Source organism: Buteo buteo, chromosome 25, assembly GCF_964188355.1.
Source record: "Buteo buteo chromosome 25, bButBut1.hap1.1, whole genome shotgun sequence".
Classification (NCBI taxonomy): Eukaryota; Metazoa; Chordata; class Aves; order Accipitriformes; family Accipitridae; genus Buteo; species Buteo buteo.
In genome coordinates this window covers 10,692,931-10,715,190 of record NC_134195.1, presented here as the reverse complement: position 1 = coordinate 10,715,190, position 22,260 = coordinate 10,692,931, and the positions used below count along the sequence as shown (strand labels likewise).

At 43.8% G+C, this 22,260-nt stretch overlaps 2 protein-coding genes across 3 annotated transcripts in view; one reads left to right on the top strand and one right to left on the bottom strand.

The window, feature by feature from the left end:
- GABRB3 (gamma-aminobutyric acid type A receptor subunit beta3) overlaps positions 1–22,260 on the top strand; it is a 191,267-nt gene that overhangs the window by 11,149 nt on the left and 157,858 nt on the right. The window lies entirely within an intron of this gene.
- Positions 1–22,260, bottom strand: part of GABRA5 (gamma-aminobutyric acid type A receptor subunit alpha5) — a 55,294-nt gene that overhangs the window by 18,298 nt on the left and 14,736 nt on the right. For both annotated transcript variants that reach the window (XM_075057628.1, XM_075057627.1), the window contains exon 5: positions 9,525–9,607. In XM_075057628.1, coding sequence (XP_074913729.1) covers positions 9,525–9,607 — 83 coding nt within the window. The remainder of the gene's footprint in view (positions 1–9,524; positions 9,608–22,260) is intronic.

The window sequence follows — 22,260 nt, the reverse complement described above, 5'->3', positions numbered from 1 at the left end:
GGCGTTCTTCACACCCACTTGAGTGGCACCAGGAACTCACCCATCATAGTTAGCCTGTCTGCTGAGCTTACCATTCAAAGCATCCTCACTTATAAATCAGTATGAACTGAAACCAGCCAAGAGTGACTGGGACTACTTGCAAAACTAAATATATACCTTTGTTTCTGAAACCAGTCCCTTAATGAAGACATTTACAAATCTCAGAAGTACTGCTACATTAATAACACTGTGCGAAAGTGTAATCACTAGGTATGTAGAGATAGCAGGCTGAAATATTATTATTCAAACACTTTAATACTGCTCTGAGATTGCAATCACTAGAACTTATTCCCTACGCTGGAGATGCAGTCACCTAAAACTCAGAAGCTGGATTATAGATGACTGCCGTGGGACGCTGCGCAGCCCTGTATTTAAGAGAAGAGGACAAAACCTCCCGAGGCGGCTGGTTCAGACGGCCCAACCTCAGTGATGGATACAAAGAGCCTCTCTGAGGTGAGCTGTTGCTTACCAGAGGCACTGCCATTTTGCCGGCCATCTGCCACAGCACTCAGGTGCGTGTCCCCTCTTTGGCAACCGGCCCCTTCCAGCTGCAGAGACCCAGGCCCAAAGGTGCTCCCGGTCTCATCTTCCCCATGCACAAGTAAAACATCTCCTTATCGACAGCCATCAGCTGACCTATTTTAGTCATCTGCTTTAGGAAGAGATTAACCTGCGCCTAAAAATACCTACTTCTCTCCCCTGACTATAAGAGGGTGAGAGTGATCAGCTCAGCTGTATATATTTACTCTGCAGAAATATAAATTTAGGAGGGAGGAATCCCAGCTTTGCCGAGAGATTTATCGCTGGGATGCTTTCAGCAAAACAGCTAGCTGCTAGCACAGGCTGGCTGTGAGGAGACTTTCAGTGGATGTGATGGGAAACGGGGGAACAAACAGAAGGCCTTTCAGGCTTTCCTTCTTCCCACTCCTCCTTCCCTCTCGTTTCTTCATGGGGGACAACATGAAACAACTGTTTCCTTTGAAGAAACTTGCTGAGCTGGGACTGCAGCAGCACCAGATCACAGCTCGGGCTAACCTGGCTCTCTGGGTAGGGAAGGAGGCTAATGCCGGCTCTGGCAATTTAGATGGAGGACTCCCTGGCCCACAAGAGATGGAGGTGTCATGAAGGAGCTGCTAGACTGGAAACTGAAATCCAAGTTTCAGCAGTGTCTTCCAGCTTCCCCCCCTCCCCCGAAAAAAAAACCCTAGGCAAGTAATTTTGTCATTAATGTACTGCAGTAGCGCTGGGAAGCTCTAATTGAACCTTGGGACCCATAACGACAGAGGCAATAAAAGCAGGTAATGAACCACTCTATCTTTGCTCAGAAGAGACCGTAATCGCTCTTTGCCTCCTTTATCCCCACCAGCAAAATGCAGGCGGCAGAGACCTACCAACCTCACACCAGCATCATGAGAATGATTTCAGAAACGTTTATGAAATGCTTACAAGCCATGGAAACAGCCACCTTAGAAAATAACAGCCATTAAAAACCTGGCTTGTAAAGCAGTGGAGCAGTATGTACCCATTTGTCCCATTTACAAACAATATCCTATTTACCAGTGGCATAAACCCATGATCCATAGCTGGCAACCGCAAGGCCTCGCTGTGCCTTGTGGGGTGTTACGGGCCCAGCAATGTCTTTGCAGGTTTGCACCCAAGGGTCATTTGAAGGCTTAAGCACATTAAGCACAGAGTGTCTGCATGTTGTTTTCTACTGCTGACAACTCAAACTGAATCACTCTTCTCCTGTAATCAGGCAGCTGCACAGCCTTAAATTTAGGCTGAAATCTCCAGAGTAGTAAACCCATGCTGATGCTGGTACCATCAGCAAAGCACCTGGATCTCCATGCCGCTCCGCCACAATCGCGTCTAGTCCTCTTTCAGATAAAACCCCCACTGCTGAGTATCTCCACACCAACTCCTTCCCCTGCCTGATCTTTTGTTTCTTTAAGCTCGAAAATGCCACCGGTCGAGCTTCCCCCCCCCAAAAAAAAGCTGCCGTACGTCGGCCACCTCCCGACGAGGAGGTTGCTCCCCGGGCAAGCGGTGCGCAGGCTTTCAGCAGCGGCCGCTCAAGGGGCTCTCTGCAGCCGCTACAAAAGCTGCCCCTGGGAAGCACTCCCCACCGATACAAAAAGGGGTTTCATTAAGGACGATCCTGCCCGTGCGGCGGCTGCTCCGGGCTGGTGGGGAGACAAGCCCTCGGCTGCTGCACGTCGGCAGAGTTGGCAGCCTGGGGTCAGCGCTGGCTGTGAGATGGATGGGACATCCATCAGGACAAGAGCTTTTTTTTTGGATCACGTGGCAATTGCCCTGGGCGAGCAATTGTTCTTTCTGACCTCCCTTTTTTGCTCTCTTAAGAACCTAAGGGGGAAAAACTCCCTGGCTTCTAAACAGGGGGTGACCAGAAGTAGGAGGCGACTGACCCAGAGCTGGGCACTGCTTCACAGGAAAGCAATCACACACCCAGAGGACTGGACGGTAGCAAACACCATGGTTTTAATGTACTTTTAAAATTATCTCAGTGCAAACAGTAACCATGTATACGTGACAAAGTCTTTGAAAAGTTAATTAACGACAGCAACTGCACACGCTTACAGAGGATGCTACCACAGTTTCTCCAGCCTCTTCTGTAAAGTCCTGAATGTGTGTCATTGTAATGGATGAGGAAAGACTGACTGATCTGATAATTCTAGGGAGATTTTAGGAAGGGCCCTTTTCCTTTCTGTCATACTAAAAGGTATCACTTCTATGGAAAACCCACCAGACGAGCGAGAAGTTAGGGTCACATTCATTTGCAAGTTCTGATGCAGACTGCGGTCCCACAACAACAGCTGCTGCAGAAACCTGCACCTTGCAGTCCGGGCCCAGAACCCTACGTTTTAATTTCAAAGTAGATTCCTGCTAAGAAAGCTGCTTATATCTCTGAAATACTTGACTATTACAGCATTTTCTTTTACGCACCATGCTTGCTGAATCTCCTGCCCTTGGGAGCTGTATTGCTCTACCCTGACTGTGGGACTCAATGCAAGGATGAAGCTGTTGGCAGCACTGACTGCCCAAAATGCTGGATTAAAGAGGTGTCTATATTGCTATACGTGCGTATCTGAAATGAGTACAGGCTGTGTTGCACCTCCTGTGAGAAGGCTTAAGTATCTTTTAGTATAACACATTCCACTCAATGCAGGAGGAACAGCACAGCTCATATAAGATGCTTGCAGAAGTGGTAAAGTTGTCTCTATACTGAAGAGCCCTATTGACTGTTTTATTAAGAACCTTTGAAAAAAGGGACTTCCAGCAGAAATAGCTAAAATAGTACCTAGGAGAGACACAAAAGCTCACCACCAACACACGTAACACCTAACTAATCTACAGCAGTGACTCTTTCTTCTGAACAAAGTACAACGGACATGTATTTCTGAACTAGCGATGTAGAGAAAAATGGACTTCCAAGTTACTCTGACCAAGGTACAATACACTTATCTACATCTGAGCTAGTATTGCAGAAAAAACATAACTTTATTAAACATAAAATATGATTCATCTCATCCTTATGCAGGTATCAAAAACAGTTCTAATGAACCTCACTACAGAAGTACTTATTTCCTTTCAGTGGCTATAAAGGGAGTCTAGACAACTAACTGTGACATATTTGTCTGTCTAAAAATGTCACAGATCCACCCTGTCCATTTTCCAAGGCTTTGCTGTCAATGCAAGGCTTTTGATACGGGCAAAACCACCGTGCTCATTCTGCAACAGAGCATTTCCATGTCCCAGAACAATTAAGAGCCAGGGCAGATCTGGGGGAGTCTAGTGGAGCCTCATGGCTCTAGTGAATCTGTACGATTTTGTGAGTGTGTTTTGGTCAGAAGTCTGTGTATTAAGGACTTCTGAACTAAAAGATTTAAGTTTTTTAAACAACGCAGCCCCACAACTAGTCGTGTGTCCACGATTTCAGGGAAATAACAGCAATACCATTAGGTGGTCTCCACTTCCTCCACTCATGCTAAGGGCTGTACAGAAAATTAGTTCAGGCTAGATGCCTATGCTTTACTAGCTAAACTTAAGTAAAATTACACCCCTGGTTCAAGCTAGTTGTCTAGATTGCCTGTCTGATGCTGCCACAAGCATCTCTTTCAGTGTGGCTGGAGACCTACCTTCTAAACAGCTAAAAATTGGGGCAGAAGAATTCCAACCAAAGTGGTGGTTGGTAACTGGTGGTAACATGGGGCAGGAGGAGGGAGCAGAAAAATATATCAAATGTCTTAGAAATATTGAGTTTTAGTATTCACTTAGCTTCGCCTTATTTTAGTCACTCAATGTCCATTGCAATGGAGGTGTCTAAGGAAGCAGTGATAAACCTTAGGGAAATGTGCAAAATCACAGCTTAGTCTTGAACTTGGCCACTCAGCATTTCACAGAGGACCTCCCTGGCTCTCTCCATGTGCCCTTTCGTAAAGGCGGCACTAACACTTCCCAGCAGGGTCAACAAGCTGTGCTGCCCATCTCTGCTCTCAGGAATGGACTCCGGAGCCTCTTCTGGCCAGCTGATAGAGATGAGCGACAGAAAAGCTCTGCCTCTACATGAGACCACAGATCCAGCTCTCCCTGGGAGCAACCCAGAAAAACCTACCAAAAAGCCATCTCCCCTTTTCAAAGTCTCCTAAAATTACCATTTGTCTTTATTTATTATTAATTTAATTATATTCTTATACAAGACTTTTACCCGCAGGTTTTGAGAGCTTGAATACATTCTTTATCACATTTTACTAAACCAGAATTAGTCTGTTTAGAAGGACTCTGTTCTGAAGTTCTCCCTCCACACCTGCAGTTCTCCCGCAGCTTCGCAGGTGCTAATGGGGGGAAGCATAAAATCAAGAAACCCGCTGTAGGTGCCTTCACCTCAGTGCCTTCCCAGCATTATAGGGAGACATCACCATCAGGGGAATTTTCTTAAAATACTTTCTTTGGAGAAATTTCTCAGCAGCTGCAGGTGCATGGATAGTTTGTGAACAGTGACTGCCTTAATATTAGGTGTTGCAATAAGATCCTGGGATATTGGTGAAGTTACTGTCTCCTCATTACTCTGACTTCACCAGGTGCCTTAGAGAAAAATAATTTGAGCATGGCTCCGGCTACAGAAGTAGCCTGGGCACTTTCCTTTATCAAAGACCACAGCAGACACCATGACTCCGTTTGAGCTGTTAAAAAGGAAGATGTACATAAACCATGTTAACTACTTTCTTCGGATGCTACAAATTGTACCTAGTGCTGTTTTCTCACAAACAGTTGGCAAGCTCCCTTTTTGATCGACCTTTGCCATCTTCACAGCCGACTTAAATTCATCAGGAATAAACGCCAGGCCTGTTTCTCCTCTGCTCATGAGCTAGGGCATCTCATTATTTTCAGAATATTCATTAGACTCTCTACTTACTCTAAAAATAGTAGGGGTTTTTTTGCAGCCGAGTGACTAGTGGGCAGCAGCTTTATGCATTTATCCGTTCCACAATACAAGTTTGGATAACTTCATGTACTTAGACACTGTGCCTTCAAGAGAGTTGCCATAAATAGACTCCACCTTCCAGTATTTCACATTGTCAAAGCACTGGTTAATGTTCACTAATAGCAATTAACTAATTCACCTTCAGGGCAACCCTGTGAGCTAGGTAAAACTGATATAATTAACGCATGAGTGAAACGAGATTTAGGAGTTAAGTCAGTTGCCTGGGCAGAGGCCTTCATGGTCTAGTGGATTAGACATCTGTCTCTCCAACCAAAGAAGTTGAGTCTAATCCTTTTTCTGACATTGATTTGCTGTGTGACCTTACAGAAAGTCAATTAACTTCTCTGCCTCGGCTGCCCTAGAGATAATGATGCTTACCTACCCGGTGACACATGGGTGTTTGGAAACTGTACTAAATGATACTTTTAATGTACTCTTAAGGCCTATCAGTGGAAGAGGTGAACATTAAAGCTTCCTAGCTTTAATGTCCTTGCTGTCTTATCTAACTCCTGCTCCCCACACCAGAAATAGCTTAGGGGTAAGGAGGAATTTCTTAGGCTAAGATGCTGCTAGCGAAACTGCGGCTGGCATCAGGAATTTTCATCAGATCCTATTTGATCAGCAAATTTATTTAGAGTACAGGTCAGCACTAGAATTGCAATGGAAAGTTTATTTTAAACTTGGCCATGGAAGAAACCAGCATCCTTCCCATGCTACCGTGAGGCAAAGAGCAGACTGCCACGGCCATCCCCACCGAGCATCCCTGATTCAAAGGGAGCAGAGCCTGTCTGCAGAGATCCGAGAGCCTGTGCTCGTGCACCATCCCCAGTTCCCTTGTACCTCTAAATGGGATTTCTGCAGGATAATTTCTACAGGTGGCCTTATCACTAGCAGGGATGCAAGCCCGGAGGGAGAGTACCCGCGTACACGCACCTCCTGGAGCAGACCTACCTGATCTTGCCGTCTCTGAGCACTGGGGCATTGTACTTAAAAGAAGGACAACTAAAACCTGCTCTGTTCGGTTCATCAGAAGCCATCCTTCGACTTCTGTCTACTCGCCACCATAGCTTTTCATGACATGCCATAGGGCATTAAGAAGTATTACTTCTGTAGCTGCCATTCGAACTGCCCGGCAAGTATCTAGGCTGGTGGTGTACACATGTAACTTTATACCCCTTTTCCCATATTCGACCTTGCTTTTAATTATTTCTACAAAATATTCCGTTGCTACATATAATGCTGCCTAGGCCCATAAAATCTCCCACAATTCTAATATAGCAAGAAACCAGTCAAACGGGACGTAAGAATCCAACATTTACCTTTATTTCTGTGAGCAAGATTAATATTCCTTCTCTTTAATTCTGAAGGAAATGTCAGGGCTTTTTCCCTTTTGCTTGCTGAATTGTAGCAAGTGCGGTGAATGCTCATGCAGCCAGAAAAATAATAACCTGCTCCTGCCTCTGATGTAGCACCAATCGCTTCTTGGCATCCTTTCTGCTGCCAATCCACCTGTGCGCTGGCTGCTTTGTTTTGCTGCCCTGCTCTCTCCACCCTCTGACCAGTTAGCACTCGTCTCTTCTCCACCCTCCCAGCTTTATTGATAATGTGTTTAACATTTACTTTGATGCTATTCTTTGAGGCTTTTCAAAATCCTTCTTGGAAAGAAGACCATTAAAAAGAAACCCTTTGGGGAAAGACAGGGAGGAAAGCTAAAGCAGAAAGGGTATGTGCTTGCGTATAATATACCCCTGCAGGCTTTGTCTTGCTGCAAGCCTGAAGATGACTTAATGCAAACCTGTACTGCTGTAAACAGGGAATAAATATTGTATTCTCCTAAAATACATCTGGGCTAATTCAATAAACCCTGACTTATTGGCTGCTACTTACGCAAACATCTGCATATTAAACCCCAGTAAATTACTAATGAGCTGTCAGATCAGTAATACAGATACTCCCAAGGCTAAAAGATTGTCTATAGCTTGTCCCTATATATTTACTTACTGCAGAGGCTACCGGTGTGGACTAGCACAGGCTAAATGGCTCCATGTCTATACACTGTGGAAGAACTTAAAGGTGACTTGTAGCTTATAAAATACACTCTAGGATTGTATACTGAGTGTGGCAAGGACCATGAACTAAAACCGTATTCAGCCCTCACATGCCTAAAATACGACTTTTCAGTGCTGGTTTTTCCCTGGCTTAAAATAACCTGTGTGCTAACAGGTGATTAATATGTAACACATTTGGCACAAGCAGAACATATAATTGCATTCAGACAGTTTGTTGGGTTTTTTCAATGCTATTGAAGACTGTACTCCTAAGCATTTGTAGCTTATCTAGCAATGTTATCCCCTGCACTTGCATGTCTGGTGGGGTTTTTTTGGCCTTACTATACAGAGAGTTAGAACCTGTACCTTACTGCTCCTAATCTACTAGTGCATTGAAGCACCCATTTCACTCTAAGGCTGAGCTTCAGATCTCTGCTGCATCAGGCTCTTTGTTTAAATATGTATTTTTTAGTTTTATATTGCATATTTCGCAAGATTTCATAAAACTACCCAACATCCCAGTTCTATAGTCTGCACTAGAGACCAACAGGTGTGACTTCAACTTTATCTATCAATACAGTAACGAATATGTAATACCAGGAAGGACAACTATTTTTCTTTTTCATCTTAATTCTTTCCAGTAGCTTTTGTTTTACCCTATATATAAATAATGACAGTTTCCCGTGAGATGTTTTCCCATTTTTAAGTTTGGAATGAAACAGATGGTTTGCATATAATTTTTTAAGTTGAGTGTAAAGGTGTACAGACCTTCAGATTTATATTGGCTTTGCTATAAAATAATGTTGCTGAAGTAAATGGACACACTTGAACCTCCAGTGATCTTGTGAAATAGTGGTGGCTATTCAGATGAAACTGGGTCTATCTGAATTGGAAGAGGGACAGGAAATCATTTCATCTTAAGTTTGGTAATTTGGTAATCATTACTGTAAACAGTGTTTTTACTTCTTAGTATGATCATTAGAAGACAATGCATAGCCAGTATTAAACCGGGGCAGATACAGACGATAAAGGCAAAGCTTAATCTTGCTAGGATTAGTGACTCTAAATTGATATGACTGAAAAACATTGAAAAATGCTGAAGTTAGGCTGCTTCAGGGACTAACAAAATGCCTTGCCTGGTAATTTTCAAAAATCTTTAGAGACACTGATTGCACCTGGAACCTCTGATTTGATTACCAAAATAAAAAATGTCTACTGTAGTAGCCTCATCTGTACTTTAATTAAGAGCTTTGTATTTAAATATAACCATCTGATCCCCTGAGGTTATTTTTAAAGTAAGCTTCTGGCAAGGCAGCAGTGTGGTGGATTAGAGGCTTGGAGATGAGGAAAAATCATCATTCAGCATACAGTTTAGAATAATGTGTGCATATATAAAAATACATGTGTATACAACGTCATGTAACAAGATACAGGGCTGGATTTATTAAAGCCAAATGGAAAGATATTTCCTCTTTTAATATTCTAGATCTCTTTTAATATATGCGATGTAGATATTGCACTGCAGTCTGATTCAGATAAATACCATAATAGCACATCAATCTGATCTGTCCAATGAAAGCTCCGTTTTCCTACAAATGTAAAACCAAGTTATCAACTTAGCTGTCTGCATCTACTACTCCGTCTAACAGTGGCTGTTACACCTGATGAGGACATATAAGACATATCACCCTTTATGCACCATTTATCATGGAGCGTGCAACCATGAGCCGAAAAGCAGCAGTGCCAGACAAAGCACACTGATGGGAACAGAGCAGCAGGGTAGCAGCAGGGGTGGCAGGCTGGGGGTGCTAATGAGCAATGTTAAAAGGGGAGGCAGGGAGGGCAGGGTGAACGATTTGTAGAAGACATGGGTGAACATGAAAAGCCAGGTAACTATGGATTTTTTCCAGTTCTTATTTCAGAAGAGAACTTACAGCTTCCAAATTTTAATGGGCAAGCATGTGCATCCATGGGGAAATCTTCAAGCTGCATGGGACATTCAGCAGAGATGGTCAATCTGTGGGGGAGTAAAAACAAAACACATCATTTATTTTTCAGTGCCTTCCCTTTATGCCTCTCACCACAATACATGAGTGCTGACACAAGCAAGCTTTTCCTGAAGGCTCCTTGCTCCTGATGAAATCACAGCAACCCCCTGTTAAACTGAACACGAGATAAGCCAGGTGGACCCCTCTGCGTGCATGCTGTAGGTCTTATCTAGTAACGCTGAGACACGTGAAATGATTTTATTTATGTAAGCTGTTCCAGTAAGATCATTCTTTCTTACTAGTACGTGAAGGAACTCCCATGCTGGAGCTTCTGCCACACACCTTACACTTACCTGCTTTCTGTAGATACTGCAACTGGACTAGGAATTTGACTCATGAGTGTAGCACTATTACAGACATAAAGAAGCACTGACTTTATATATAGATGTAACTATTTAAATACATAAAAATAAATATTTATAAATAAAAGTACATAATATAAATATTTACAACTGTACATAAACCTATCTATAAAGTCACTGACATATATATATTACTTTATATAGCACTAAAGTTAGTTTCTGTAGAAATCACATGGTATCAGAGCAGTCCATTTCAGTTCAACACACTGTGAATTACCTGGACACCTTGTCAGGAAAAAACAACAGGATCATTTTCCCCGGCATACTGCCTGGGGAAGCAATTCTATCCTGTACTGCCCTGGCACTATGTGGAAATTCTTGAGCTATAGTGGACATAGGGGCAGGGAAGGAAAAACTCTTAGGAAAAAATAGACATATCCCATGGATGTTCTGTATGATTGACAGATCAAGCTGAACACAAAGAAAAGTCTGAGGTAAATTTCTGAGCAGTGCAATATCAGTTGTATTGATATCAAGTATATCAAATATATCGAGAGCCAAAGCTTAGTTTTCTAGGTGCATGCAGCACATAGCCCAATAAGAATCTGGTTTGATTATGCCATTTTTATATTTGCATAATACAGATGGTTTGCTCAGGATAGTGAGGATGCAAATCTCATTTTACATTATGAATACCCTTATGGCTTTCTCGTTTTATGCTGCTATTCTGCCTCAGAGGCAACAGACCAGAGACCCAAAGCCTCACCGACTGCCCAGTGCTGGGGTTATCCAGGGCTCTGCTGGAGGGCAGCCCGGTTCCTTACCAAACTGCTGCCTGGGGGGCAAAAATCCGCAAAGAAATCCACAAGACCCTACTACCAGAATGCAAAAGTACCCTTTCCTATCACAACAGCCGCACGTAGCCATACTCCCCAGCTATATGTACTCGCTGAGTATTCTTGCTACAACTTCTATCCAAAGCGATCGTAAAGGGTAACAATCTGTCCGTGTACAGATGGCACAGCATTCAGCCAGTCCAATTCAATACAACACAATGATGCCTTGCCGGGGCACTCCAGCTACATGGACAATAAATTGGGGGAAACAGCTCCACTCTCTGCCAATGCACAGAAATTCTGGAGCTTTACCAATAGCTGGAAATGGCAAAATAAGCACAGAGAAATGCAATAATATTGTTGGCTAGAGATTGTATCATGAAGATGAGCTGGGAAACAGAGAGGTAAAAAGGCAAACTGCAAACAGTAATAGAAAATGTAAAGATGATACACCATGTAAAGCAAAATAAAAAAAAAATCCAGTTCAGAACAGAGATAATGTATCATCTGGTAAGGACAGACAGGAAGTCTACAATATAGAAAAGAAATTACTGAGGCCTGAGATACCTGCCCTTAGGCAAAACCGTTCTTGGACTTTATTTTTGTAAAAGAAATTTTAAAATCACTAAAATACAGAGTTCTCTGCAGTGGAGAGTGCCCTTGGGCACCAAAGCCAGCAAAGCCACAGTCACTGAGAGTGCTACATGGATGAATTTAACAAGCTGGTTCTAGTAGCATCCTGCCCAGAACTTGCATCCTTTTCATAAAAATCACTCTTATTTGTACTTGAAAGCAAGGCTGCTGTACCTCCAATGTATTGTTATATTTTCTGTACTAAGTATTGCAAGTTTAATTTTCTTGATAAATTCAGAAACCTTGCTCCAAGTGCGGTAAGAAAGCTGCTGTGTTTTACTGCAGTCCATCTCCTGTCTCTTTGTCTACCAACAGTTCAAGTATGTTGTTTCAAAGGCTGCAGCTTGACATTTTAATACACATACTTGTCATCTGCCATCAACGGAGGGGATCTCTATATCCATCTTAGCAAGACAGCAGCTGTGGAATCAGGAAGTGAAAGAAGATTCAATGCAGAATTATGAATAAGACCTTCTGCTTCATCTGATTGTCCTATGAATTGTATCCTGCTGCCTGCATCTCTGGAAATAACCCTTGTGTGTAATGAGGAAGGCTGTAGACATTCCTCAACTGTAAATGTGGAAGTGAAGATGAGATGCAGAGACTGTGACCTAGCAGAATTTAATTAAGTCCCTCCAGAAATTATTTTTGCCTGTCTTAAATGAAAGGATAGCACATAAGGCTGGAGGGCACCTGGCTGCCACTACCTGTCTCAGAAGCCGCAAAGACCCTGGTGGTGCCAGGGTTACTCCTGTGTCCCCTCTGAATTCCTCATCCAGCAAAAGGTGGCATATCCCTTAAAAAGATGGTGCCTGGTGCAGTCTTCTGGGTCTAGCCCAGGGGTAGGGAGAACCAAGTTAAGCGTCTGCAAATGACTTGGGTACAGCCTTTCCTTTCATTAACATGAATTCCTCGGATGAAGAAGTTCCTTTTGCTCGTTATCAATGATATCTGGATGCTTCTTTCCTTTCCCTATGCCTCCATCCTAGGGCCACTCCTAGCCTGGTCATCTTGAACAAATGAACTAGCTATACTTATTTGTTACATACTATTCTTAAAAAGTATGTAGTTGAGCCTCTTAGGTAATTTTAAAATGCTCAGTAAACACTCTCCTAGCTACCTCTTACAAAGTGTGCATTACCCGAGGTTTGTGAAGCATCTTGCAATGGGCAACGCAACAGAAAACTTGACTGTGGGTTCTGATACACCACATAAATGTCACCACCCTGAATTTCTGCAGAGCGCTCTGTGCCCGACAGGAGCTGCTCTTCATTACTGTGTGAGGACCTGAAAAACAGAGTCACTGAATTGACTCCTGGTTCAAAGAGACTGGATTTTCTACTGCATACAGAAAAAAAAGCAGCACAGCAGCCATCTCTTATACTCTGGGGACTGGAAGCATGGGTCACTGCATACAGATTTGCTCCTAGGTGCAGAGTACAAACTATATGTTCAGATCCTAGCTCCAGGAGTCACAAAGAAATTGGTATCTGGGTCTGCTCCTTCAAATATCACATGGGGTGATATTTGCACACTTTGGCTTTTAACGTTGTTTTAAAGCTTAGGTACCCTTTGCATACCCTAGTTTACACAGCTGATTATAACAAAATTACTCCCAGTTTGCATCTGTTGACAGAAGAGAAAGGAGGCCTTGGCATGCATATATGCAACAGCCTTTGCCTAATCCTTTTAATATGGTCATTCCAGAACGATCTTGCTGTGCTCACTCCAGCACAGTTATCTGAGCTACAGACAGTATCCAAACCAGGAATTTTCTGTCACAGCACAACCACTGCTCAAACTGCAGTTCTTTCCAACAGAAGCATGTAAAATCTTCCCTCCTCCACCATCATTCTGTCTTAATAAAAGCACTATGGGATTAGTTTCACTCAAACAGAGTTTTTGACAAGATTATAAGTGGCTGTTAAAGGCCCTTTACAATGGGAGGATGAAACTCTGATGTTATTGAAGCTAATGGTAAAATTCTCCCTGACTTCAATGGGGCAGGTATTCACACAAAATATCTAACAAACCCTGGTTACAGCTGCTGATTTATTATTAACGACAAAATTTCACTTTCATAATGCCCCAAATGTAAATCAACCAGCAAAACGCTACAGCATACCGTAAGCATCTAAAAAAAAAAAGTTAGGTCTACAAATTACTTCACTGATCGTCCATAATTGTACATGAAAATTTCATCAGAGCTTCACTATGTATAGCCTTTACTTTAAGAACATAAAGTGATTACTGATGTTCTGTTTCAACAAAATATAGACACATAAGTGAATACCCAGCTAAGAAAAGCACAATTCAAGCAGCAAGTCTTCACTCCAGAAAAGTCACCTTCAACCATTTCCACTGGAGAATTAAGTAAGATGATGCTTTTAAGAGGCCGTCGCTTTTTAACAGGTGGGGGGAGAAGGAGGTGTTAAAAGTCAAGGATGTGGCAAAGAAATCAGTGTTGGTATTTGGGAGCCAGACATCCACAGCAAGTGTGCTTCAAGGAGAGCACAAGGCACTCGGTCCCACAAGAACCTGTTTTAGGGTGCTGCAGAGACCTCCCCGCTGTTCCCGTTGATTTCCCTCAATGCAAGGAGCATCTGCTCCTGCTCGTGGGAAAAAAGCTGGGAGACTGAGCAAAGCTATCCTCACTCTGGTACCCTGGAAGTGCAAAAACACTTTCTGGAGTATTATCTGCAGCTGCCAGGCAGGAGGTAAGGGCAGTCACCTGCCCGGGGAGCCAACAGACAGCCACAGCAACTTGCTTTTTCTTATCAGCTACTAGCTTTAGGATACAAGCAAATTAAAATAGAGAGCTTTAGAAGGAGAGGGGAGCAGAAAGGCAGAGTCACCAGTGGTTGTTGGGAGAAGTTAACTCAAGGTAAGTGTTGAATAACAAGAGTTAGTGATGAAGGGCACACAAGGAAAGTTTTGTTGGCTCTGAGGTATTGGACCCAGAGAGATATGAAGCTCTTCTGCCTGTTTGCCCAAATCCCCAAACCAGCTCCATCTTCTTAGTTGTTTATTTCTGGGCACTGCCCTTGCTCCTGATTAAAGGGAGCATTTTAATGCCGTGCTTTGGCCCTACCTGTGCTGGCAACCAGTACTCGCTGTGGGGCTCGGGCCAGAACGGACACAGAAGAGCCAAAGTGCCCTTCCCAGCACGAGGCCAGCCATCAACATTTTCCTCACAAAAAAGCAAAATGCTTGCTTGAAACTCATCTCAAACCTATCTCAACATCTCCCCAACATGCCAAAAAAAAGTTAAGTGGATCCAGCCTTACCCAAGCCATACCCCATCCCAAGGGGCTGGCTGGCTCCTTGCAAAGGGAGACTTCGGGGTCGGGTCAGACCCTTCTCAGGAGCCAACTCCAGAAGAAGCTTCCCTGGGTATCTGCTCCGACAGGACCTCGGCAGAACAATTTAAGCAGCATCTCCAGTACACACTCTTGCACACTCATGCAGATAAGAGAATAACAGAGAGTTGCTGGTTTGGTTTGTTTTTTTTCAAACTGTGAACACATTGTTAGGTTTGTGAAATTACTCATTTAGCCTTCACTCAGGACACAACTATTGACCCGTTCTCCCACTGTGATGTCTTGGGAACACTTCTATAACCAAACTATTATTCCTTTCAAAGGGTTTTAAAGCAAGACTTGTTTCAGGCCCCAACACAGTAAGTGTGTAGTCCAGGGAACCCATGTCTCCCTGTGTTCCTTAAGTAATGCAATGTGTGCTGGTATGAACATACATATACACACACAGACATATAGATAGATAGATAGATAGATATGTAAAGAGCTTTCTTGGTTCTGAAGCACTTCCCATACAGTCCTGACAAACCCTATTGATGGTGGCGATAGCGGGTCACCTAACACAGCACAGAAGTGTTAGGGTGTGGATACACGTTCAGTCACGGTATCGACGGCTTAAGTCTCACCCTGAAACCTGTCCCTGGCTGGGTGACTGTCTGCAGCCTGGCTGAGGGGAGAGAAGAGATTATTCTCAGTAACTCAAACACTGCCTTGCTCGAGAATCTCCATCACTGTGTTGGATAAGAGGCCAAAATACAGACTCAAGGCCTTGTTCTGCACCTCTGCGTGGGATGTGGAAGTAGTTCACTGCTGCTTACTTATAATGCCAGTTGTACACTTGTTTCCTTGGGATCCACCACACAAACTGAACACGGAATAGAAATTAAAGCTAGGAGCTGGAGTGAGATGGTCTGCAGAAATTTCTGTGTTAGCCCATTGTTCCTTCGTAACCACTCTGCCAAGAATACTACCCTTTCCCAAATTTCCTGTGATGCTGAGATGTGTTATCTTTATATGACACTGAAATGTGCTTCGAAAATGCCACAGGGAAGGGGCTATGGAAGACTAAGAGCTCCAGTTACTGATGTTTTTGTGAGCTGTGAATACATAATTCAGATGCATGGTGTACTTGACAGCAAAACTCTCATTTTAAGCAAACCAAATCCTTAGCATAGCTTATGTTGAAGTGAGAAAACAGGACTTTAACTGCCTAGATTAACTGTGCTGAAGAGTAGGTTATGCTGAGCTGATCTGAGGTGGACAGGATTGATCTCAAAAGCTGCACCGCCACAGGAACGACCGCTCTGCATTTGGAGTACCTTGGCATACCCAGAGCACACTCTTAGATGGGGGCAGAAGGGATGTTCAGCCTCTAGACAGGAAGAACTGAGAAAGGCAATGAAGTAACCAATAGGACACTTAAACTATCTCATCTTTGATAGGGATTTGGGGGGCTACAGAAAGAATCACATTACCAGATCCTGGAAGAAGTTTATAGTAAATACCTTTCATTCTACAGTATTTCCTTTATATGGATAAAAGCAATGGATGGAGCACTGAGTTTATGCTTATTCATATTTGCCATGCAAGGTGCTAATGAAGTCCATGAGCAAGGTAAAACTTGCTGGAAGAAGCTTTATTTTTTATCAGGCTAACTGGTGCAGTAAAAAAACGAAGCTTTTTGGTAGTCAACTCCTTCTTTAGGTTCTCTGCCTACAAACCTCACTTTCCTAAAGAAACTTTAGACGAATACGGCTATGCAGCTATGAATGCTATAGCACAATATCACACCCATCTGCTTGACAGTTTTACTTAATAACCTGTCCAAGGTTTCTTTCCTTGCTGGCCCCAACTCTTCTTGACACCCCCCACAAGGAAGGCCTTCAAATCTCTCCTCTGCATTTTTACTGAATTCTTCAATTAAAAACCAAAAATCTAACTAGTACTAGCAATACTAAGAAGCTGATGCAGTTGTTGATGCGGGTAAAATGAGAAACAACATCTCAACCAGTCCATACATCATTATGCCATGCCACACATTTCCCCGAGTCTGACATGCTACATGTTTTGACTATGATTTCCCCATCAGCATGGCCCTGTGGTGGCATGTTCAACTACACGCTAACTGCAATAAATACAATTGTTCTTGCAGTGCTGTGTAAGACTGAACTGTGGGCTTCTCTTTGGCTCTCAAGAGAGGTCCATTCCAGCTACTGGCAGACCCAGCCGGTGAAGGCAATGCCCAGTGCCACCCGACCGCACAGGGGGTTATCTAACCCTTGCTTTCAGTGGGAGAAAACCCAAGTACACGAGGAAGAAGGGAGCACAGAAAACTCTGGCAGGCACCCTAGGCGATGGAGGCTAAGGACTGTGATGGACACAGCACAGTGCACCAGGTCTCCAGTTTTGATACCACCCGTTAGATGATTTGATCAGTGCAGGTTTTCTGACTGGCCAGAGGGGCTTTTGTTCCTCTGTTTCTGGCTGTCAGTATGGCACCCATTCCCTCCTCCTTGGATGAGGGTCACCTGGCTGCAAAGCCATTCTATTCCTTCCTCCCAGTTCACACAACCTTTATATTTGTATGGACAGGCACAAAACCACATGCAGTATTTCCTATAGAGAAAAATGAGCTGGATTTAGAAGGTAATCAGGGGCGGGGGGGACCAGATGGGCAGTACCAGGCCATTTGGGCTCTCTTATGTCTAGACGGGGATGCACAAACATGGGAGGGTAGGTAGGAGGGATTATGATCTGGAAACTGTAAATACAGAGCTGAAATCCTTGGTTATTTTCGACGGTTCAGACAGACCATCCAGAGCTCCAAAACATCACACCACAGTCTCCTCTCAGCAACTCGCATTTAATCACAGCCTCTTCTTATTCACCTCACATTTCTATGTCCTCCTCCCAGGTCATCTCTCATCAAGATCTCCTGCCTTTTGTGTAACTTCAATGCTCCTCCACACCTCTGTGTGAAAGGGGCATGCATCAAGCAATTGACAATATGCTCTTTCACAGGAAAACGTGTGCACGTGCCTATTTGTATCTACCCCTGTTTGTACACGGAGGAGGTTGTTTAGCCATCCAAGCAGGACATTATTATCTGGTTTTTTTGCCTTGCTTCTGAAATGCTACATGCTCCTGATCAATACAGCCACGAAGTGCCAAGTAAAGGGCTAGGCTGTGGGTGCTCGCTGCTCCAGGGAAAGAGCCCTTTGATCCCTCAGCTGTTTCACACTGTGAAGTCATTAAACAGGCCTCAATTTACCATCTGTTTGCTATTTATACCACCACCAGCACTAGCATCTGCTACAGCATAAGCACCTGTTTCCTACAGTGCAACCTGAGAGAAGGAAGGGCTGAATCTCCTACTGACATTTGACTGTCCCCATGCTAAACCATGTTCAACAATGTACTTGGCTCCTTCCCTCCACCCAGACTTCCCCAGGACAAAGATGCAGTTATGCAGCTGGATGGGAGCTCCCGGTTCCTATCAAGATCAGTGGGGTACTACTTCCCCCAGGGCAGGCACCCCTGTGCCGTTGTGTGCAAACAGGGACGACAGAGCTCTGCCTACACCTCAGTGACAGGTCAGCTCTGTGACACCTTCAGAAGAGACAGAAAAGCAAAAGCAGGTGGAAAGGGTGAGATATATATTCTACCACTGGACTGAGCAAGCCTAGAGATAGTGGTTAGAGTTTAATTGATGCTGAAATCAGTCTGCATAACTGATGTTTTTAAGATGCATGGTTAATGGCAGAAACATAGTAGGTATTTATTATTTTGACAAAGGAGGTTTTGCTAATTTTCCTTATCTTTCAGCTGAATTTCCAAGTCAAAACACAGTACTGTTTTTACATGGACAGGGCACATGAGTGCATTAGTCACTGGAGAGATGACTGTGGAGCAATGAGACAACCTTATGAAGTCTGACCGAGCCATTAAAATAATCCCGGGTTTTATCATCCCTTCTGGTCCCAAAGTTTCCTGGCCCAAATTCTTGACAGAAGTATGCAAGGGGAAGGCCAGCCTTGCTTGCAGAAATTCTTCCTAGGCTTTTATACTGTATATAGTGCATATAACAGACACAACCTCCGGATTTTAGCTAGAGCCTGGTGAAGACGACTTGCTTCATCATTTAGAGCAACCAGATAGAAATAACAGTTTGGAATTTTTTGAGGGATAGGAACATGACTGTAAGATACAGAGTTGTGTATGTGGTTTCAGGAAATTTAAATTTAACAGTAGAAAATGGAGTAAGTCAGGCTAAACATCAATATAAGATAAGCTAACATAATCCCTCTTAAAAAGTAACTGACGTCTCCAAAGGCGTCTTAAGACTTCTACAGAACAGACCAAACAAAAGACTAGAAACAGGCGCTGCCAACAGACTACTTATTTAAATGAAAACCCATGTGCATTTTTTTCATTAGCAACATCACACCAAGGCACGTTCCTGTAGAAAGGCTGAAGAAGCCAAGTAGAAAGGAATGGAATGAGACAATGAAGACTATTCCTACCTATGCCCATTGCACAACTTTACTCAGCTATATATGTTGGTATTTTGGTTTGATGAAGCCTTCAAGGAAGGGCAAATTACCAAGAGCTTCCTATGGGGTAACTGTGGTATAACACGATCCAGGATTAATTTCTCACTCCACCATAATACATTCATCTGATCAGATATTTCTGAAGCATCTTAGAGGAGGCCCTTCCTGTCTTCTTTTCTGAAGTGGCTTGGAGCCACTCTCCAGCCTCCCTAAGCCCTTTATTCCTCACACACATGCTTTTCCTTCCTGACTACTTCAGATATCTATATCCCAACCTGCAGTACCTTCTAGTTATTCCTGAGTGACCAACATCAGTACCAAGTATCCTGCTCCCCAAAACCCTTCTACCCTCACTTCTTGCAAAACCCTATCTCACCTAAGCCCTCAAATGCATCTTCCTGATCCTCCACTCCTGACTCAGCCACAGGTACCCGGCACCCCTCAGCAGCTAGCTGGCCTCTGGCATCCCTTGCTAGACACCCCTTTCCTCACCAACATCCTATGGGCTCTTCCCTTCACCTAAACAAGCGAAGGCAGGATTGCAATTTATTGGGGTTTCTTGAGCTCCTCCTAAGGTGCACTATATTCCTTCCTACACCCACCTAGACAAAAGTGGAGGACTGAACCCAATTTAAGTGCGCTCACATGTGCTACACTTGCACAACCTTGGGCTTTACGTTGCATGGAGAGGAAACTGTGCAAGTCCTCCTCAGCACAGCTACAGGACCTGCTGCTGGCCAGAACATCCCATAGCTTTAGGCAGCTGGCACACTACCAATCTCCAGGCTACAGGAGGATGGGGGTGGGAAACACCAATGGAAATAAGAAAGTAGGATGGGACTCGTGACTAAACATAGACCTCAGTACTAACAGTAGTTACCCTATGCTCCTTTTTCTGCTACTGTGAAAAAAACAGAAACCCCTGAAAGTGTGAGTGGAGAGAGATAAGCATATTTCGTACTAAAGTAGATATCTGAAATAATGCAGACAACTAACTCCTTAAGAAAGTCTCTCCCCTGCACTAGGAGCAATTCTGAGCCAAGAGGCTCAGCTGCAGCCATCAATGTTACAGATGAGTAAAATTAACTGAGGTGAATCCCACCCATCCTGCCCAGTGCTCTCCACCACAGCGTATTTTAGATTGCTCATTGGCAATCTGATATTTCAGCACAAACATAAATGTACTTCAGGGAACAGTATTTCCGATTAGGCAGATGAAGTTTATAATTTCAGTTTAAGTGAAATGACTAGGGAGTTCACTCTAATGTTATCCTCCCCTGGCAATAAAAAAAGGTAGCATAGCCATAACAATTCTTAAGCATCTACCAGGTACTTCTGAAGTCCCCAGCTGCAGCAGCTGGGACCTGTCTGCAGATTTGGGCAAAGACAGAGTCACCAACGCAGCTGTGATTTCCTGGGGGTGCTTGGGAGGTACCCATCAGGGCAGTGCTTCCCTCCGGTTTCTCTTCAGTCACCCCGTCGCCTCCATGCACACCTGGGACATGAGGTCGGCCCTCCTGGTTCGTCCTTATAAAGCGGGGGGAGCACAAGGGAATTTGGCAGAAATTGTACCAGCTAACCCCAAGGGAAAGTTGGGTCTGCTTCTGTGCTTAGCACAGACCTGGAACTAAAGTTGAACCTTTTGTAACCCCTCAAATTCCAGTCAAGCATCTCCCTCATCCAAGGATGGGCTGGTTCTGGTTTGGGTTTGGTCTTTTAATCAATTCTGCCCTTGCTGTGCAAGTTCCTTTCTCTGTGATAGAGATCTCTGCAGGGCTCTGCCCACTTTTCTTACCAGCAGAATAGGCTATTGTCATGCACTCTGCATAGGGACTATATTTGGGCAGGTCATAATTGCCCATTTTGAATGTATTACACCACAGTCTCCTCTGATGCCTTTCTCTTCCTGTGGGTAACTCCAGTCACGGACTTTTCAAAACAACAAATCTCGGTTTCTTGAAGGACAACTTTTGAGAAATGGGCCAATGTGCAGTCAAAGCAGAGAGACGGGAACCGATAGATAGGCTTGGTGTTAAAACAAGAATCCTGCTGCTATCCTCAGGGAAGGGCCCTTCACTTCATATATCCCTATTTTCTCTCGCTCTGTCAAAATCTGAATTGATGAAAAGCAGATGAGAGTCCTTGCCACCACGGCAGTTTTTCATCACTCTGCAAGATTCAGCCCAATGTGAAGAAATTTTTTTTTTCTTCCAGCTTCAGGCAGTTTGAAGCTTGAATATGAAAGAAAGGGCAGCAAGTCTAACACGGGGAAAGGACATGTGTATTTGTATGGCTTGATAGCTCCTAATTAGCTTCATAATATTTATACAATGCCCAAAAGCATTGACAGATCCCTTTCTGTAAATATAAATGGATGCATAAATGAAATCTTCCCTTTGAAATAAGAACAACATATTCAAATTGAACAGAAATGTTCCCATCTGGACAGCTGGCTGATTGAAAACTAAGGGTTCATTTTAAAGTGTAGATTTGCTGGTTACTCCTCGCTCAGGGCCATGCAAGCAAACCTGCATCTGGGAAATGCCAACTTCTGGCAAAGTCAGCACTTGAGAACCCACACATTTTTCATGGAGTAATTTTCATAGAATCACAGAATGGTTTGGGTTGGAAGGGACCTTAAAGATCATCTAGTTCCAGCCCCCCTGCCATGGGCAGGGACCCCTTCCACTAGACCAGGTTGCTCCAAGCCCCATCCAACCTGGCCTTGAACACTGCCAGGGATGGGGCATCCACAGCCTCTCTGGGCAACCTGTGCCAGTGTCTCACCACCCTCACAGGGAAGAATTCCTTCCTTATATCTAATCGAAATCCACCCTCTTTCAGTTTAAAGCCATTACCCCTTGTCCTAATTTTCCCTTAAAAACACCAAGCAAATGAAACCTGACTTTCCTAATGGAAATCTTGAAAGCAGCACTGTATTTTCCAGTCACCACGTTTTATAATCAATAGCTCTACAGCAT